Source organism: Salmo trutta, chromosome 38 (assembly GCF_901001165.1).
Source record: "Salmo trutta chromosome 38, fSalTru1.1, whole genome shotgun sequence".
In the NCBI taxonomy this organism is placed as follows: Eukaryota; Metazoa; Chordata; class Actinopteri; order Salmoniformes; family Salmonidae; genus Salmo; species Salmo trutta.
The window spans coordinates 10,492,119-10,509,772 of record NC_042994.1 but is presented as its reverse complement, the minus strand read 5'-3'; the positions used below and the strand labels follow the sequence as shown (position 1 = coordinate 10,509,772).

The window sequence follows — 17,654 nt, the reverse complement described above, 5'->3', positions numbered from 1 at the left end:
TTTTTATGAGTTACTAAGTCCAGTACTACAACTGTAATTTAACCTTTACTGCCATTTCTTGTCATATAATTACATTTTGTTCCATCGCTTTCACATACTAAATATCAGTTGCCATGAAGATAATCTTTTGTCATTCACGTAAAAGAGACTTTCACTGAGGTTTTGATTAATAAATTGATAGCCCCATTCCACTGAAGGTTTCAGCTAGAGCCTCATTCATTGTGGAGAAATGTGACTTAACTCATACTGACAGGAATGTCTTCTGACATCTTTCCTCATGTCTCTGTCGCCCATCATTTTATCCTTTAAAGGATGCATCAAATCTCACGCACATGTCAAGTTCTCAACGGAACTCCCCACGTACATCAACATTTAAAAACTCTGGACAACTCCGAAAACAGCAACTCCATTCTGTGTCATGGACTTTTTGAATCATTTGAGCGGACACAATGGTTTTGAGCTTTATACCTGTGCATGTTGGACTTACCTGACTTTGCTGACACTTACTGTGCTCTGTGAAAATCAGAAGAAACTGTATACAGGTTTTTTTTATACATAATATATGTCTATCCAATACAAAATCATTTTTGATGAAATGTATTTATACAAAGTCAAGTACATAGCTACAAATGGAAAGCCAGCATGATCTAAAGAAAAAAAGACACAAAAAAACAACACTCTTTTGGTTAGCTTACTGTAAGTGTCTTACATCCTTTTTCGCTACTGTGTGTCGCTACCAGAGGTGGTACACTATTTATTCAGTATATAATTCAATTTAAAATCACATTTATTTTGTAAATCATGAATGTCTGTGTGATATTTGTGTATTTTAATAACAAATTACAAACTGAAAAACTATATCAATTATTAATACAACAATTTTGTTTCCGTTCACTGTCTCACGGAAAGCTGATTATGGCACAATACACTTTTGTACTGAAATGTTTTGTTTTTGCTTACAATGTAATAATTCAAAGACAGATACAGGGTTTGGTTGTCTCTTGATTTGGTGATTTTATTGAGCTTTGCTGTTAATCTCTACACTACGAGCTATATTTAACAAGAAACACTAGTTGTATGACACTTTGTTTTTATCCCAATGTAATAGCTTGCCTGAGAACCGTGGTGCTAGCCTGCTACCATGATAGGGACTTCAAGAGAAGCCAATGTAGATGCATTAAGTTTTCAGTTCCCTCTGACACCATGCATTAGTTACACCTGATTTCATAGAAGAGAAATGGGCAGAAGACAGTTATTTTGGGGGGAATAAAAATCAGTCAATATCCTCTCAAACTAACCTTTTCTTCTGAAGTTATCTGACGTTCCAATTTATGGGTTGCAAAAGTTAAAATGAAATACAGCTGCTTTAAGATGGAATATCAAGTGGAGCGTTCAGAGCGTAAAAAGAGTGGACTGTCTTTTAGGACAAGACACACCAGGGCATTGAAATAGGGAGAACAGAACAGAACTGGAAGTCTAGTCGGGAATTGAGTTAATGCAGCCAGTCAAGCTCAATGCTGGTTAAAGTTGGTGACACATTTAGGCTAAAGTCCCCCAGTCTCGGCCCCGTATACTCCATCTTCGTAGTGTATTATGCCCCTTTTCAAGAACCAAAGGAAGTAGAGCGCAGACAGTAGAGGATGGTAGGGTACATGGATGGTTAACTTGTTTTGAGAAAAGCAGGGTTAGACTCAGTCGAACCCCGAAGTGTTTCACATGTGGAATCTGACAGACGTGATTGTTTGATTGATGGTTATGGAATTTCGGAAGGCCCTTCTTATTGTCCTTGTCGTTCCATACAGACAATTATGGAGGGAAAATTATGATATTTCTGGACTCTTCATATAACTATTATTCTACTGTAGCTGGACAGTGATGCAAAAATATTCCGAGTGACTTGAACTATGTAGCATACATATTGTATACACACACACGAACACCCACCCACCAACACACAACCTAGAATGTACAGTACCAGTCAAAAGTTTGGACACACCTACTCATTCAAGGGTTTTTCTTTATTTTTACTATGTTCTACATTGTATAATAATAGTGAAGACATCAAAATTATGAAATAACACATATGGAATCATTTAGTAACCAAAAAAGTGTTAAACAAACAAAAATATATTTTATATTTGAGATTCTTGAAAGTAGCCACCCTTTGCCTTGATGACAGTTTTGCACTCCCTTGGCATTCTCAAAACCAGCTGCACATGGAATGCTTTTCAAAAAGTTTTGAAGGAGTTCCCACATATGCTGAGCACTTTATGGCTGCTTTTCCTTCACTCTGCGGTCCAACTCATCCCAAAACATCTCAATTGGGTTGAGGTTGAGTGATTATGGAGGCCAGGTCATCTGATGATGCACTCCATCACTCTCTTTCTTGGACAAATAGCCCTTACATAGCCTGGAGGTGTGTTTTGGGTCATTGTCCTTTTGAAAAACAAATGATAGTCCCATTAAGCGTAAACCAAATTGGATGGCGTATCTCTGCAGAATACTGTGGTAGCCATGTTGGTTAAGAGTGCCTTGAATTCTAAATAAATCACAGACAGTGTCACCAGCAAAGCACCATCACACCTCCTCCTCCATACTTCACTGTGGGAATCACACATGCGGAGATCATCCATTCACCTACTCTGCATCTAAGACATGGCGGTTGGAACCAAAAATCTCAGATTTGGACTCATTAGACCAAAGGACAGATTTCCACCGGTCTAATGCCCATTGCTCGTGTCTCTTGGACCAAGCAAGTCTCTTCTTCTTATTGGTGTCCTTTAGTAGTGGTTTCTTTGCAGCAATTCAACCATGAAGGCCTAATTCACACAGTCTCCTCTGAACTGTTGATGTTGAGATGTGTCTGCTACTTGAATTCTGTGAAGCATTTATTTGTGCTGCAATATCTGAGGCTGTTAACTCTAACAAACTTATCCTCTGCAGCAGAAGTAACTTTGGGTCTTCCTTTCCTGTGGTGGTCCTCTTGAGAACCAGTTTCATAAGAGCGCTTGATGGGTTTTGTGACTGCACTTGAAGAAACTTTAAAAGTTCTTGAAATGTTCCGCATTGACTGACCTTCATGTCTTAAAGTAATGATGGACTGTCGTTTCTCTTTCCTTATTTGAGTTGTTCTTGCCATAATATGGACTTGGTCTTTTACCAAATAGGCTATCTTCTGTGTACCACCCCTACCCTGTCACAACACAACTGATTGGCTCAAACTCAGAAAAGAAGGAAAGGAAAGAAATTCCACAAATTAAAATGTAACAAGGCACAACTGTTAATTTAAATGCATTCCAGGTGACTACCTCATGAAGCTGGTTGAGAGAATGCCAAGAATGTGCAAAGCTGTCATCGAGGCAAAGGGTGACTACTTTGAAGAATCTCAAATACACTTTTTTGGTTACTACATAATTCCACATGTGTTATTTCATAGTTTTGATGTCTTCACTATTATTCTACAATGTAGAAAACAGTAAAAATAAAGAAAATCCCTTGAATGAGTAGGTGTGTCCAAACTTTTGACTTGTACTGTAATTGAGAAAGAAACAGGACAATGTTCATGTCTTTGACCTTAGAAATAAGAGGTCTTTTCAGATAGATATGCACTGGATACACCAATGTATTGTATGAATTCAGATGTAATTTACTAACTCATTGTTACATTGCTATCTTCCAATAGTGTTTCATAACAAAGCTTCTTAGATATTTCATTATGAAAAAACTGCCCGTCCTCCGGTTTAAACATGTATATTTGAGGCTGCATGCTAGTACTTTTTTAAATAACAAACCTAATTTCATCTTCTGTTTATTTTGTTTAATTTTTTTCTTACAGATTGACAAGACATAGGCTATTTCCTCTCAGAAAGACTACTATAAAGTTGCTATTATTTTATGTATATCAAAAATTAGGACATTGTAACAGCTTTTGGCTAATGTTTTAACAAATGACTGGTTGAACTACAGAATATATAACTCCATCAGAGCAGCAGGAAACTCTAGCAATATGACCCTATATTTACTCCTGATTATCATCACATTAAAGGATTTGAGAGACTTTTCTGAGTTAATGGTCTCTTTAACATAAGTCTTGGAATTACAAGCTTTGCGTGCTCCATATAAATATTTTGACCCATAGAACAATGGCGGGGCTCTCAGAACAACCCCTTAGGCAATATTCAGCTGAGAACGAATCCACCGGCCCTCACTGGCTCAAGTTAAGCACCTTCTGCCTTTGAATCCTTCAGGTTCACAAATGGAGGCAGACAGGTGGAACTTCCTTGAAGCTTTGCTGGCAAGTGATAGGGAAACTCTGGACCGGGATGTTCAGACATATTGTGATGTCACAGGACAGGATGTTATAACATACTGTGATGTCACAAGACAGGTACCCAAGGTGTGGGCTGGGCTGTATACGAACGACAGACTAGCTAGAGCAAGAGACAGGCATGTCCAGTTCTCAACAGCCTGAATGTCTTGTTTCTAAAGCAGTTCTAATATGGACACCGTAAAACCTTGTTTAACATCTGAAACAAGGTCTGATTCTACCAGTGAAACCAGCAGTATGGTGTCCATTTTAGGACCGTATCCAGGTGTGTGAAGGCATTAAAAGGAAACCAGCAGACACTCACGCTTCACGAGGACTTGATTTTGTTCATCCCTAACCTATAACTTCGCTCTCTTCCCCCCATAGATTTAGTGAGATTATTTTTGTAGACAGAGTTTTATTACTGTAAAGCTTTTATATAAAAATACAAAGGTTTAGGTGTACAATGTTTTTTGTTTTGACCTTAAATGTGCTGTGTGTAATTGTTTTATGCATTTACAATCATATTTATTAAATGGAAAGAAAGTTGATGTTAACAGTGTTTTCATTTTCTTACAATATTTGTAAAAAAAAATACTATGTATTTGCGGAAGTTATATTCAACCTATAAAGAAAATCGAATCAAACAGGTGTTGGTATTTTCTTATCCAGACAAATACATTGACAAATGTTGCATTTACCTATACATGAATACTTGGTAAATACAATGACAAATGTATTTTCTCATATACATACTTCGAGAGATAAATACATTGACATACAGTATGTGTAGTAGATGTGACTTAGCATCTCATAAGTGGTTCCAGTAATGGTATACTTGATACTATGTCAACTTTAAGTAATAGCACAAACCTTACCATGCATAAAGCACTCAATTTAGCCTATTATTTTATCACAACAATGACTTCACTATAAAATCCTCATCACGCTTCCTGTCCTGTGAGGGTATCTGAGGCAACATAACACAAGAGTGGTGATGATGGTGATAATTCTGACGGTAATACAGAACCCTGTGTCCCTAACAAAGGGTTAATGAGAGAGAGAGAGGAGATGGAGAAAGAGAGGGAGTGATGGAGAGTGACAGAAAGAGAGGGAGAGAAACAAGAAAAGGGAGAGAGAAAGAGGCAGAAAGGAGATGATCAAGCAATAGAAGAGATAGATGGAGAAGAGACGGGGATAGGGAGAGAGATGGTGGGAGTGAGAGAGAGTGATGTAGGTGAGAGAGAGAGAGAGAGAGAGAGAAAGACAGAGGGGGAGAGAGAGAGCGGAATGGAGAAAGACGGAGAAAGACAGAACAATGGAAAGAGAAACGGAGACTAGAAAAGTAACATCCAGGGCCATTAGTGATGCATGGTGATGCCTCATCAGATTGACTTGAGGGACTCTTTAATCGTTCAAAGTCAGACCAGGGCCGGTGCCCTGGGAGACAGAGGGGTGATTAACCAAAGATCAATGCCAACAGGGGGCCAGCACAGCGCTCCCTACTGCTGCTGCTGACATCTCAAGGAAACGGACTGCAGTGCCCCCAGACACCCAGCAGCCAGAGCACACAACACATCACAGTATAGCCCTGCTGCCTATATAGGGCTGGTATTATTAGACTGAAGGAGAGACACACAGACAGACACACAGAGAGAAAGGCATTTAACACTGTTGAAGTAAAACATGTGATGATAACATTCAACTTGCAATGCCAATATTAGCCAAATTAGCCAGAGAGAGAGAGAGAGAGAGAGAGAGAGAGAGAGAGAAGGAAACACACTGGAACACTTATCATGCCTCCTGTTAAACCACCTGACACTAAGAGAGAGAGAGAGAAGAGAGAGAATGGCATCAAACACTTTTAAGCTAATCATGTGATTGCATTTCTAGTGTGCTTTGACTTCAATGGTTCTTCACCCATGGAACATGATATCTACAGGAACATGATACCTACACATAGCGTTTGATCATTGATGATCAGTAATACATCAGTTTTAGCAATGACTGTAATCCTGTTCCCCTATCATCCTGTAACCCTGGTCCCAAATCATCCATATTTTTTTTTGTTGCTCCTTTGCACCCCAGTATGTCACATTCATCTTCTGCACATCTATCACTCCGCAGTTTGCTAAATTGTAATTATTTCACCACTATGGCCTATTTATTGCCTTACCTCCCTAATCTTACATTTGCACACACTGTATATAGATTTTTCTATTGTGTTATTGACTGTACGTTTGTTTATCCCATGTGTGACTGTGTTGTTTGCGTCGCACTGCTTTGCTCCATCTTGGCCAGGTCGCAGGTGTAAATGAGAACTTGTTCTCAACTGGCCTACCTGGTTAAATAAAGGTGAAATATATATATTTTTAAATTTTAGAGTTAGCGCCACCCCTGATAATGTCAACTTCAATAGTCCATGATGTCATGTTGAGTTAAAGCCCAGACTTAAAGTCAGGGAGTCTAGCGCTGAAGAAAAGAAGATGTAATTGCTTGAAGAGAGAGGAGGTTTAGAGGGGAGGACAGGAGGAGGACAGGAGAGAGTGTGTGTGTGTGTGTGTGTGTGTGTGTGTGTGTGTGTGTGTGTGTGTGTGTGTGTGTGTGTGTTTCTGGAGGGACAGCGCCCTGGGTAGTTAAAGCCCCTTCTTAGCCTTTACATCAATCAAAGACAAGGAACTGCATAGTTATAACACAGTCCAGGAGCACGCCCCCATTCTCATCGATGGGGCTGCAGTGGAGCAGGTTGAGAGCTTCAAGTTCCTTGGTGTCCACATCACGAACAAACTAACATGGTCCAAGCACACCAAGACAATTGTGAAGAGGGCACGACAAAACCTATTCCTCCTCAGGAGACTGAAAAGATTTGGCATGGGTCCTCAGATCCTCAAAAGGTTTTACAGCTGCACCATCGAGAGCATCCTGACTGGTTACATCACTGCCTGGTATGGAAACTGCTCGGCCTCCGACCGCAAGGCACTACAGAGGGTAGTGCGAATGGCCCAGTACATCACTGGGGCCAAGCTTCCTGCCATCCAGGACCTCTATACCAGGCGGTGTCAGAGGAAGGCCCTAAAAATTTGTCAAAGACTCCAGCCACCCTAGTCATAGACTGTTCTCTCTGCTACCACACGGCAAGCGGTCCTAGAGGCTTCTAAACAGCTTCTACCCCCAAGCCATAAGACTCCTGAACACCTAATCAAATGGCTACCCAGACTATTTGCATTGCCCACCCCCCCGCTACCCCTCTTTTATACCGCTGCTACTCTCTGTTGTTATCATCTATGCATAGTCACTTTAATAACTCTACCTATATACACATATTACCTCAACTAACCGGTGCCCCTGCACATTGACTCTGTACCGGTACCCTCCTGTATATAGTCTCGCTATTGTTATTTTACTGCTGCTCTTTAATTACTTGTTACTTTTATTTCTTATTCTTATCCTTATTTTTTTCAATGCATTGTTGGTTAGGGGCTCGTAAGTAAGCAATTCACTGTAAGGTCTACACCTGTTGTATTTGGCGCATTTGACTAATACAATTTGATTTGATTTGATATTCCTCTGAAGGCAACTCGAGAAGTAGCCCTTTCCTGCAGTCAAATTACCTAGTGGTCCCATGGATGGAATGTTATTCATGTTTTTCAGAATTTCATAAAATCCGCCAAAAATCTGGTGTTTCTATGTCAAACAGTTTTGTTATACATATTTTAGTCTTCAGTGATTTATATAAAGTGTAATATTGGGATGCAAACTATTTTTATTTTATTTTATTTTAGGTAAGTAGAACATACTCTAATTAACAGCAACGACCTGGGGAAAGTTACAGGGGATGAATGAGCCAATTGGAAGCTGGGAATGATTAGCTGGCCATGGTCAGATTGGGAATTTAGCCAGGACAAAGTGCCATGTGATCTTTAGTGACCACAAAGAGTCAGGACATCCGTTTAAAGTCCCATCCAAAAGACAGCACTGTCATGACTTTGTCCTGTTGGGTGAGGGTCATAACCCCCCCCCCCTTCTCTCTCTCCACACCCACCGGTTTATGACCCCCGCCCCTCCCCCCACATAAATACCGAAACTCTCTCCACTCTACAGAATGGACTTTTGGAAAGCCCTTTGTTAACACAGAGAAAGACTCTACAGGATGGTAACATCAGCAAGTTGAACAATGAGACAATATTTCTGTAATGGAAGGGTCCGTTGGTACTTAAAGAATATGATGTCAGATCAGTCGTTGTTTTGGTAGATTGTTACTGATGATAGGACGACGTAATTGTATCTTTGAAAGTCTACTTTCAAAGATACAATTCTAGTTATCAGATTTACATCAAAACCTATGTGATTAAACATGAAACTATTTGTGAGAAGATAAAATGTGATTTTAGCTTCGAAATGAGAGAATTGTTTCATAAGTAAACTTATGCTCAATCAGTAACCCCACCCACGGGAGCACAGACATTGGTTAGAAGGATGAAACACGCCCCTTCTCCTCACCAGTACAAAAGCCCCCGTAACGATCATTAACATTTAGTTCCAGAAATGTAAGGACTGCTGTGCGAATGTTAAAAAGTGCGAATTTCAACGTGCAAGTGATGATCACCACGCTGGGATGGTGAATTTTGACTAGACCAGCCAGAATACAGCACGAGCTGATTATGGCAACTTGGTATGAATGTTGAACTATTATTCACTAAAGAAGAAGTGATACATCCTAGACGTCGAGTTATCAGCTGCAGCTGTAAACGTAAGTGGCCTAGGAAAGGACAGACAATCTCCTGAGAAAGACAGGGTACTTCAACGTATAAGCTCTACAACGCTACGACCAGAGAGATTCTTCAAAGGACAATGGCGATCTCTGCTGGGCAAACCAGTCTTCCATCTTTGACCCATCTATTGAAGCACAGCTCAGAGTAAATATATATCTTGCATTTTCCTTTTCCGAATGGGCTGTTATTAGAATGCATAAGATTTGTATTTACAGAAGCATAGCTTCTCAAGGTCTGATAGATACCCAATTCCTTTGTCCCTCAGTCTTCCCGCTCTTTCCTTCAAACCCAACCTCCTTCCTTTATGTAACCAGACGTCTTATATCGGGTTAGTCCACTAGGGACTTCATGACATGATTAGTAATCGTTGTATGATCTTTCCTGTGTATATACATGTTATTCTGTGTGATTAGTAAATAAATAATTAAGACAATTTGTGTATTGCTTATTCAACTTGTTAGCCAGGGTTCATGCAGATAACCAGGTACTTTACGACAATCAGAATGAGACTGAATAAAGTGACGATTAATAATTGACTACTATTGATATAAAAGATCTTCAAGAGAGTATATTCGGAAGACAGCAACTCTATAAACACTCTTCCATGGTGCCCCAGGTTATTAATGTGTACATTTTTCAATGTTTTAATTCATTCACGTAATGAATTTGATAAAATACCCTGTCATCTCATTTAATCAGTCCCCAGTCACTGCCCTGGGATATTTTATTTAACCAGAGGAAAGAGTGCCTCCTACTGGCCCTCCAACACAACTTCCAGCAGCATCTGGTCTCCAACCCTGCTTAACTTCAGAGGCAAGCCAGCAGGAGGATGCAGAGTGGCATGCTTCTGACGTGGTACAGGTGTCTTCTTTGTTTTAAGCCCATGTGAGGCGTATACCTTAAGCCCATGTGAGGCGTATACTTTTGTTTCAAAGTAGATTTGTTTAAGACTACCAATAAACAAGACCCTGATTTAGCCTACTGCAGTAAAATAATGCGGGGAAAACTCAGGAAATGTAATAAACACATACATGTGAGCAACAGGGGGCTCTGGGTGAGCCTATTGCCGACTCACCTGGGGTGACACGATAGTGCCCTGCCTGTTGCCTCGACTCCCTGAGGTACCCCCCCAGCACCGACCAGCAGTGTGCCCTCTGCGGCCACAGATGGTGCAGGGAATGGCCCCTCTTCCGGTCGCCCTAAGCGCAGCACCTCCCAGCTCCATGGGCGTCGGAGCGGAGGTGCTGGGGAATGGAACTGACAGGCCCCGATCCGGACGTCCGTGGGTAGCCAGCAGGTTGTTCAGCTGGATGAACAGGTCCACCAGCTGGTCCAACATGAGGGTAGTGTCTCGGCAGGCCAACTCCCGACGGACGTCCTCGCGCAGACTGCACCGGTAGTGATCGATCAGGGCTCTGTCGTTCCATCCCGCGCTGGCGTCCCCTGCCTCAGCTCGACCCTCAGGCGGGTGGTCGAACACTGCCCGAAAGTGGCGGGTGAACTCTGCGTTATGGTCCAACACCGCGTCTCCTTCACTCCATACGGCGTTGGCCCACTCCAGGGCTTTGCCTGAGAGGCAGGAGACGAGGACAACACACACACAAACACACCAACACACACAAATAATTCATTTTATTGTTCTACTCATTACTCCTTTAATTTATTCTAGGGGCGTTCTGTGTATGCAATATTTTGAATGAAGACCAGGCTGCTACAATAGGCCTTTTGTTTTGACTACAAAGGGTGTGTTTATCCATTGAGCTTACAATTAATGTGATTTGACAATGATGTCCCTACAGGAGGCTGGACAAGGATTTGACAATACAACAGAGACAGACAGACAGACAGACAGACAGACAGACAGGCAGGCAGGCAGGCAGGCAGGCAGGCAGGCAGGCAGCCAGGCAGGCAGACAGACAGACAGACAGACAGACAGACAGACAGACAGACAGACAGACAGACAGACAGACAGACAGACAGACAGACAGACAGTAGCCCAGCTGTACGTAAACAGGCACAAGCGCATGCATATGTGTACACCCTCCCATACACATGGTTGTGCACGTACACTCTCATACACACTCAAACACACAGACACATGCGTACACATGCTCACACACACACACACACACACAGTAGGCCAGCTGTATGTAAACAGGCACACACACACGCATGCTTACATGCACACACCCTCCCACACACATAGTCGTGCACACTCAAACACACACCCACACCCACACACACACACACACACACACAGTAGGCCAGCTGTATGTAAACAGGCACACACACACGCATGCTTACATGCACACACCCTCCCACACACATAGTCGTGCACACTCAAACACCCACACACACCCACACCCACACGCACACACACACACGCACACACACACACACACACACACACACACACACACACACACTCCTCACCGCCTTCCCAAGATCATTAACATACAGTACCCGGGAGTTTAATGGTCTTACACGTTAATGTTCTCTCCTTGGAAGGGGAGCTTACAGCCAGGTAGTTAAAACTGAGTTCAATGAGGTTGGACTCTTTAGTTATTGGGCCATGGTGCTGAATACTGAATACACACACACACACACACACACACACACACACACACACACACACACACACACACACACACACACACACACACACACACACACACACACTCACACTCGTGCATAATGATTGGTGAACTCATAATACCTTCAGACACTTTTACAATAAGTACAACGGTAAAAAGAAAAGACAGACAACATTCAGAGAAATAAAGGTAGTAGTCATTATGAAGCAGTTCATGCACTGTTTGATTTTGGTATCGAAACGTTACTAGCAATTCAAACAAATATGAAGCCTAGATGCAGTGAGACTGACAGGTTTTCATTAGAAGCCACTTGGGTGCCTCATATTCCTCGTGTATCTCTGTTTCTATGATAGCTCTGTTTAAAACTCAGTTACGTTTTGTTGTGAATGCTGTAGAGTAGAAGTCAAATCTAGTTAAATCTAGTTTTGTTTCGTAAAATGTCTTAGTAATTGGTAATGAATAGATACATAATAAAGCATGTATTCTGAATAGAAAAAGATGATCCAGCTGATAATCAACACAATTCTTCCCAAAAAGCTTATTTTTAACTTCCTGTTCATCTTTTCTGTGATTCAATTGAAAGGAAATCTAAGAGATTAAAATTGATTCATAATTAATTGAGGCAAAATGAAATTCTCATAAAACCTGAATCAAACTAGCTGTCATATTATCTGATAATATCAATGAGAGCCATATCTCTTCATGATTGCCAATTAAATGCATGACATTTTTCCTTTCCTTTGGCGCTTGTGAGTGCAGAAACCAGGAGCTATCGTAAGCTTTTAGTCAAACTAAATGTTTTCATCATTCATGGGACTAAAATGCAATTTCTGTGAACTACACCAGCCTAGGGAATTCTTCCATTAGACAGCCGGAAATTAAACAGAGCGTAAATTATCAGAAGTGCTCAACATGGCACAACATGTTGGCAAAACATTTGTCTAATGTAGGGTTTCTTAAACTATGGTCCGGGACCCAAACTGTGCCCTGGGCATATGAGAGGTGGGCAGCGAGCTATGAGAATACATCTATAATCACCCACTATTTCTTCTTAATTTGGGTCGTTGGATGACAATGTGGATCCCGGGAGAACAGTCAATTTCTCTTTTGGGTCACGAGCTAAAAATGTTTAAGAACCCCTGGTAATGGGTACAGTATTTTGCTTGGAACTAAATACACTTTAGTAGAACATCATAGAGAGTTTATTGTGTGCATTTGTTGAGCAACAGTCATTGGAGTACCATTATTTATCCAATACTCCGACGATATGAAAATGGTTGTGTTTCAGTTTGATGGAATAGGGCCTGGAGTTTTTCCTGTTCACATCCCTGACACATGATCAGGAAAATCTCCTGACCTCTAGTTATGAGGGGTTTTAAAGTTAACAGTAGCAGTGGGTATGCTTGTCATGGTGTGGAAACTGTCTGCAGCACTTCGCTTTTCCCTCAACAGGGGGAGGTGTGGCTCTGTCAGATTAAAGTACCTTACACTGTGAGTAGATCTGCAACATACTGAGAGAACAGACCACCCTAAAGGCTCTCAGCTCCTGAAATGACAGACAATGAACAAGAGCAGTAAGGTAGACAGGATATATGGCCTATTGCGTATCTGTAGCCTACTGGATTTAATAGGACTTGACATACTATAGGTTTCCACTAACAGAACCAGACTGTGGAAGTTCACTTCCATACAACGGCTATACTGGACATGTATGTATCCAAGTATGCATGATTCCCATGTTACAGGCATAGTAGAATGACACGCCACTATAGTAAAGAGTTCGGTATGGTTTAACAAAACAGTGGCAGTTGACCTCCATAGAAAGGTTAGGTCAATACGTTGAGCATGTATTTATATTTCTTATGGTACAAGTTCTTTATAGATCACTGTACTGTATGTTCCATGCAGGCACACGTCTGTGGTACAATATCAGTAGCTTATTGTTCTATGAAGTTTGATACAGAACAACAAAACAACATCAAAACAGAACCAGAGAGAAAAATCTATTTTTCCACTAAAATAGGAATAGCAAAGCTTTATTGCGCAGGAAACGGGTCGACACCCACTGCTGGGCAGCGTGTACGCATCGTAGCACCGAGAGCGACGCCACTGATGGGCACAGCGACTAGGGCTCACACTGAGATCCCATGCCTGGGTTCAGAGACATCTTACATCTGCAGCAATTACAGATTCTCCTGCTTTCTGCATATGCTTCTTCTAACGGGGCTACATATACCCATGCAAGGATTGAGGGATGAGTAGAGAAGAAGAGAAGAGAGCAGGATAGAGGGGGTATAAGTAAGGGGAGTAGGGAGGGAGAGGGAGATGTGGGAAGAGAGAAGAAGAGATGAGGATAGAGGGAATGAGTGAATGAAGGAGGGAGGGAGATTTGTGAGAAGAGGAGCTTTTAGGTCATGTTGTAATTATCGTATTATTACCCCTCAGAAAATAATCTAGCAGGAGGCTGTCTGACAGAAATATCACTGACTGGGAGGTGAATGATCATCTTCTTTTCAAAACCTCATGTCTCTGTCATAAAGGCTTTGGAAGAATGGGAGTTAAATTTCGACTCATACACAGAATAGGACCAGCACACACCTGTTGTTATATCTAGGCGCGGTATGTGTCATACGGTTTTGGCACATAGCTGAGTAAAAGACTGCCTCTATCATACAGGCTATTGAACTAAGGCGCCATGGAAGTTGGAGAGAAATTAAATAGACACATCTGTTGTTATATCCAGGTGTGCTGTATGTGATAAGATATTGGCACATAGATATAGGACAAGACGAATGTCTATATCTGTATTATAATAACACTAAGGATTTTAAGCTGAGGGAGGATCTCCTACAATGTTGGGACGCTTTTCTTCCTTTTAGGCTCAAAAGAAGTGTGTCGTCCTCCCACATGGTGTTGTCCACTTTACACTGAGTATACCAAACATTAGGAAAATGTTCCTAATGTTGTGTTTTGGGTCCCACGAAGTACAACTTATAAAGGTTTTATATAACATACAAAAGGCTTCATAAGCACTACATTAAAGCTTCACAAATCATCTATAATCATATGTCATACTCTATAAATGGTGTGTAAAGAATGACATAACGATTCCCACCAAATGGTGAAATGCCAAATGTGACATAACGCACTACGTATGTACATACACAATTTATAGAGTATGACATACGCTTGTAGATGATTTGTGAAGTATTTATGTAGTGCTTATGTAGCCTTTATGTATCCTCTATATTAAGCCTTTATTAGCTGTACTTTGTTTAAAGTAGGACCTTTTGTCTATTTCCTCAGTTGTTGTGTTTGGAATCGCATGGTTACTATTGCATCATGTCACTGACATTATGACGTCATTTTGCTACCAAGGCAAACCCTATAAAAGCACAGGTACAGCTACTCAGTGGATATAACATTAATCATGCCCAGACGTAGGCGATCAACTACTCGCCCAGTCCGCAGGAGGCATAGAGCCACTCGGACCGTGAGGCATAGGAGGAGAGTTGGCAGGAGGAGACGTTAGGTCCCTTACTGACCATCAGCTCCCTCTTAGGTAGGCCTAAGTGTCCTTTGGGCTGCAAAGCTCACTGGGAAAAATTATTCTATACAACTTGGCTATATTTAGCCTTCAAATATAGATTTGATATACAGTAGGCTACATGTAGGCCTGGATTATTTTATATTTCAATAATCTAACTTCTAGGTTCCTCTGCACTCCACACTCACTCATTGCTATGTATACATTTCAATGACTTAACAAGTCAATAGGCTAACATTGTTTTATGTTCACAGCTCAGATTTAAATGCTGTGCTTCATTGTCCTCAAAGACAAACTGCATTAAACAGAATTAAATACTTTTCTTACCATCAGTAAGGTATCCCCTCAACTGCACTGCTGCACTTATAACCTATGGGCCCGTGCATAAAATCTTCAACTAGGCCTACATATCAGATGAGTGAAGCCTTGCTGTCCTGTTTTTCCCAACTCTTAAAATGGTAAATCCACATCTTTTTCGCATAAGACCTGTCATAGGGGTCGTTGAATGGAGACCAAGGCGCAGCGTGTATAGTGCTCATTCTTTGATTTTTAATGAAAACACTTCAACAACAAAACAATAAAACGACCAACAACAGTCCCGTCAGGTACTCTAGACTTAACGGAAACAACCACCCAAAAAAAACCATGAAAAACAGGCTGCCTAAGTATGGCTTCCAATCAGAGACAACGATAGACAGCTGCCTCTGATTGGAAACCATACCTGGCCACAACATAGAAAATGACAACATAGAATGAAACTCTGGACAACCCACATAGAAAACAGGAAACCCAAAACACATAGACAAAATACCCCCCGTCACGCCCTGACCAATCTACTAGGGAAAAATGACCTCATACCAGGGTCAGGACGTGACAGTACCCCCCCCCCCAAAGGTGCAGACTCCGACTGCATCCAAACCAAAAAACCCAACAACAACAACCCCAAACACAAAGGGAGGGCAGGGAGGGTGACAACAGTCTATGGCGGCTCATGTGCTCCACCTCTCCCGATCCTCCAGCAACGGAGGTGGCTCTGGCTCAGGGCGTAACCTCCATTCCGCCCGCAGATCCCTCCACTTCTGTAACATAAGCCTGTGGATCATTATTGGAGGAATCGGACTGTAGATCCTCACCGGAATCACTGTGCTATAGACCACTGCTGGAGGTTCCGACCTCCAAGCCGCCGCTGGAGGATCTAGGCTGCAGGCCGCCGCTGAAGGCTCTGGGCTGTAGACCGCCGCTGAAGGCTCTGGGCTGCAGACCGCCTCTGAAGGCTCTGGGCTGCAGACCATCGCTGAAGGCTCTGGATTGCAGACCACAGCTGAAGGCTCTGGGCTGCAAACCTCCGCTGAAGGCTCTGGGCTGCAGACCACCGGCGGTCTGCAGCCCCGAGTCTTCATCGGCGGTCTGCAGCCCCGAGTCTTCAGCGGCAGTCTACAGCCCAGAGTCTTCAGCGGCAGTCTGCAGCCCAGAGTCTTCAGCAGCGGCGGCCTGCAGCCCAGAGTCTTCAGCGGTGGTCGGCAGTTCAGAGACTCCGGCGATGATCCACGGTCTGGTTCCTCCGGCGACACAGAAGCGGGGGGATCAGCGGGCGGTGTGGGGCATACGCCCCGAACCAGAGCCGCCGCCAAGTATAGATGCCCACCCGGACCCTCCCCTATAGGTTCAGGTTTGAGGCGGGGGGGGGGGGGGGGTACTTTGGGGGGGGGGGGGGTACTGTCACGCCCTGACCTGAGAGAGGGTTTGTTTCTCTATGTCGTTAGGTCAGGGTGTGGGGTGGGCATTCTATGATGTCTATTTCTTTGTTTTGAGCCGAGTATGGTTCCTAATCAGAGGCAGCTGTCTATCGTTGTCTCTGATTAGGAATCATACTTAGGCAGCCTTTCCCCACCTGTTAGTTGTGGGATCCTATTTTTGTACTGCTTGTTAAGCCTGCAAGACGTTACGGTCGTTGTCATTGTTTATTCTTTTGTTTGCAGTGTTCTGATTTATAATTAAATACTAAGATGAACACTCACCACGCTGTGCTTTGGTCCACTCCTTTTGACGATCTGTTTTGTGTCAGCAGTCAAGCTTTCAAGATATTGGACATTCAAGAAGCAAAATATCATGATTTTTACATTAATACGATGATGCAGCCGGTGACACTTTGCTTCTTGAAAGTCCAATATCTTGAAAATGTACAGTGACTTCAGAAAGTAGTTAATACCCCTTGACTTATTCTACATTCTCAGGTTACAGCCTGAATTCAAAATGTATTAAATATTTTTTTTAAATGTCCCCCATCTACAGACAATACCCCATATTGACAAAGAGAAAACATGTTTTTAGAAATATCTCATTTACGTAAGTGTTCACACCCCCGAGTCAATACTTTGTAGAAGCACCTTTGGCAGCAATTACAGCTGTGCGTCTTTCTGGGTCTTTAAAACCTG

At 42.2% G+C, this 17,654-nt stretch overlaps 1 protein-coding gene across 1 annotated transcript in view; it reads left to right on the top strand.

The window, feature by feature from the left end:
• The window catches only part of LOC115178059 (VPS10 domain-containing receptor SorCS1-like), a 167,059-nt gene extending 165,610 nt beyond the window's left edge, over window positions 1–1,449 (top strand). The window contains exon 27 of the mRNA XM_029739085.1: window positions 312–1,449. Within this exon, the coding sequence (XP_029594945.1) occupies window positions 312–376 (65 nt within the window). The 3' untranslated portion in view covers window positions 377–1,449. The remainder of the gene's footprint in view (window positions 1–311) is intronic.
• The last annotated feature ends 16,205 nt before the right edge of the window (window positions 1,450–17,654 follow it).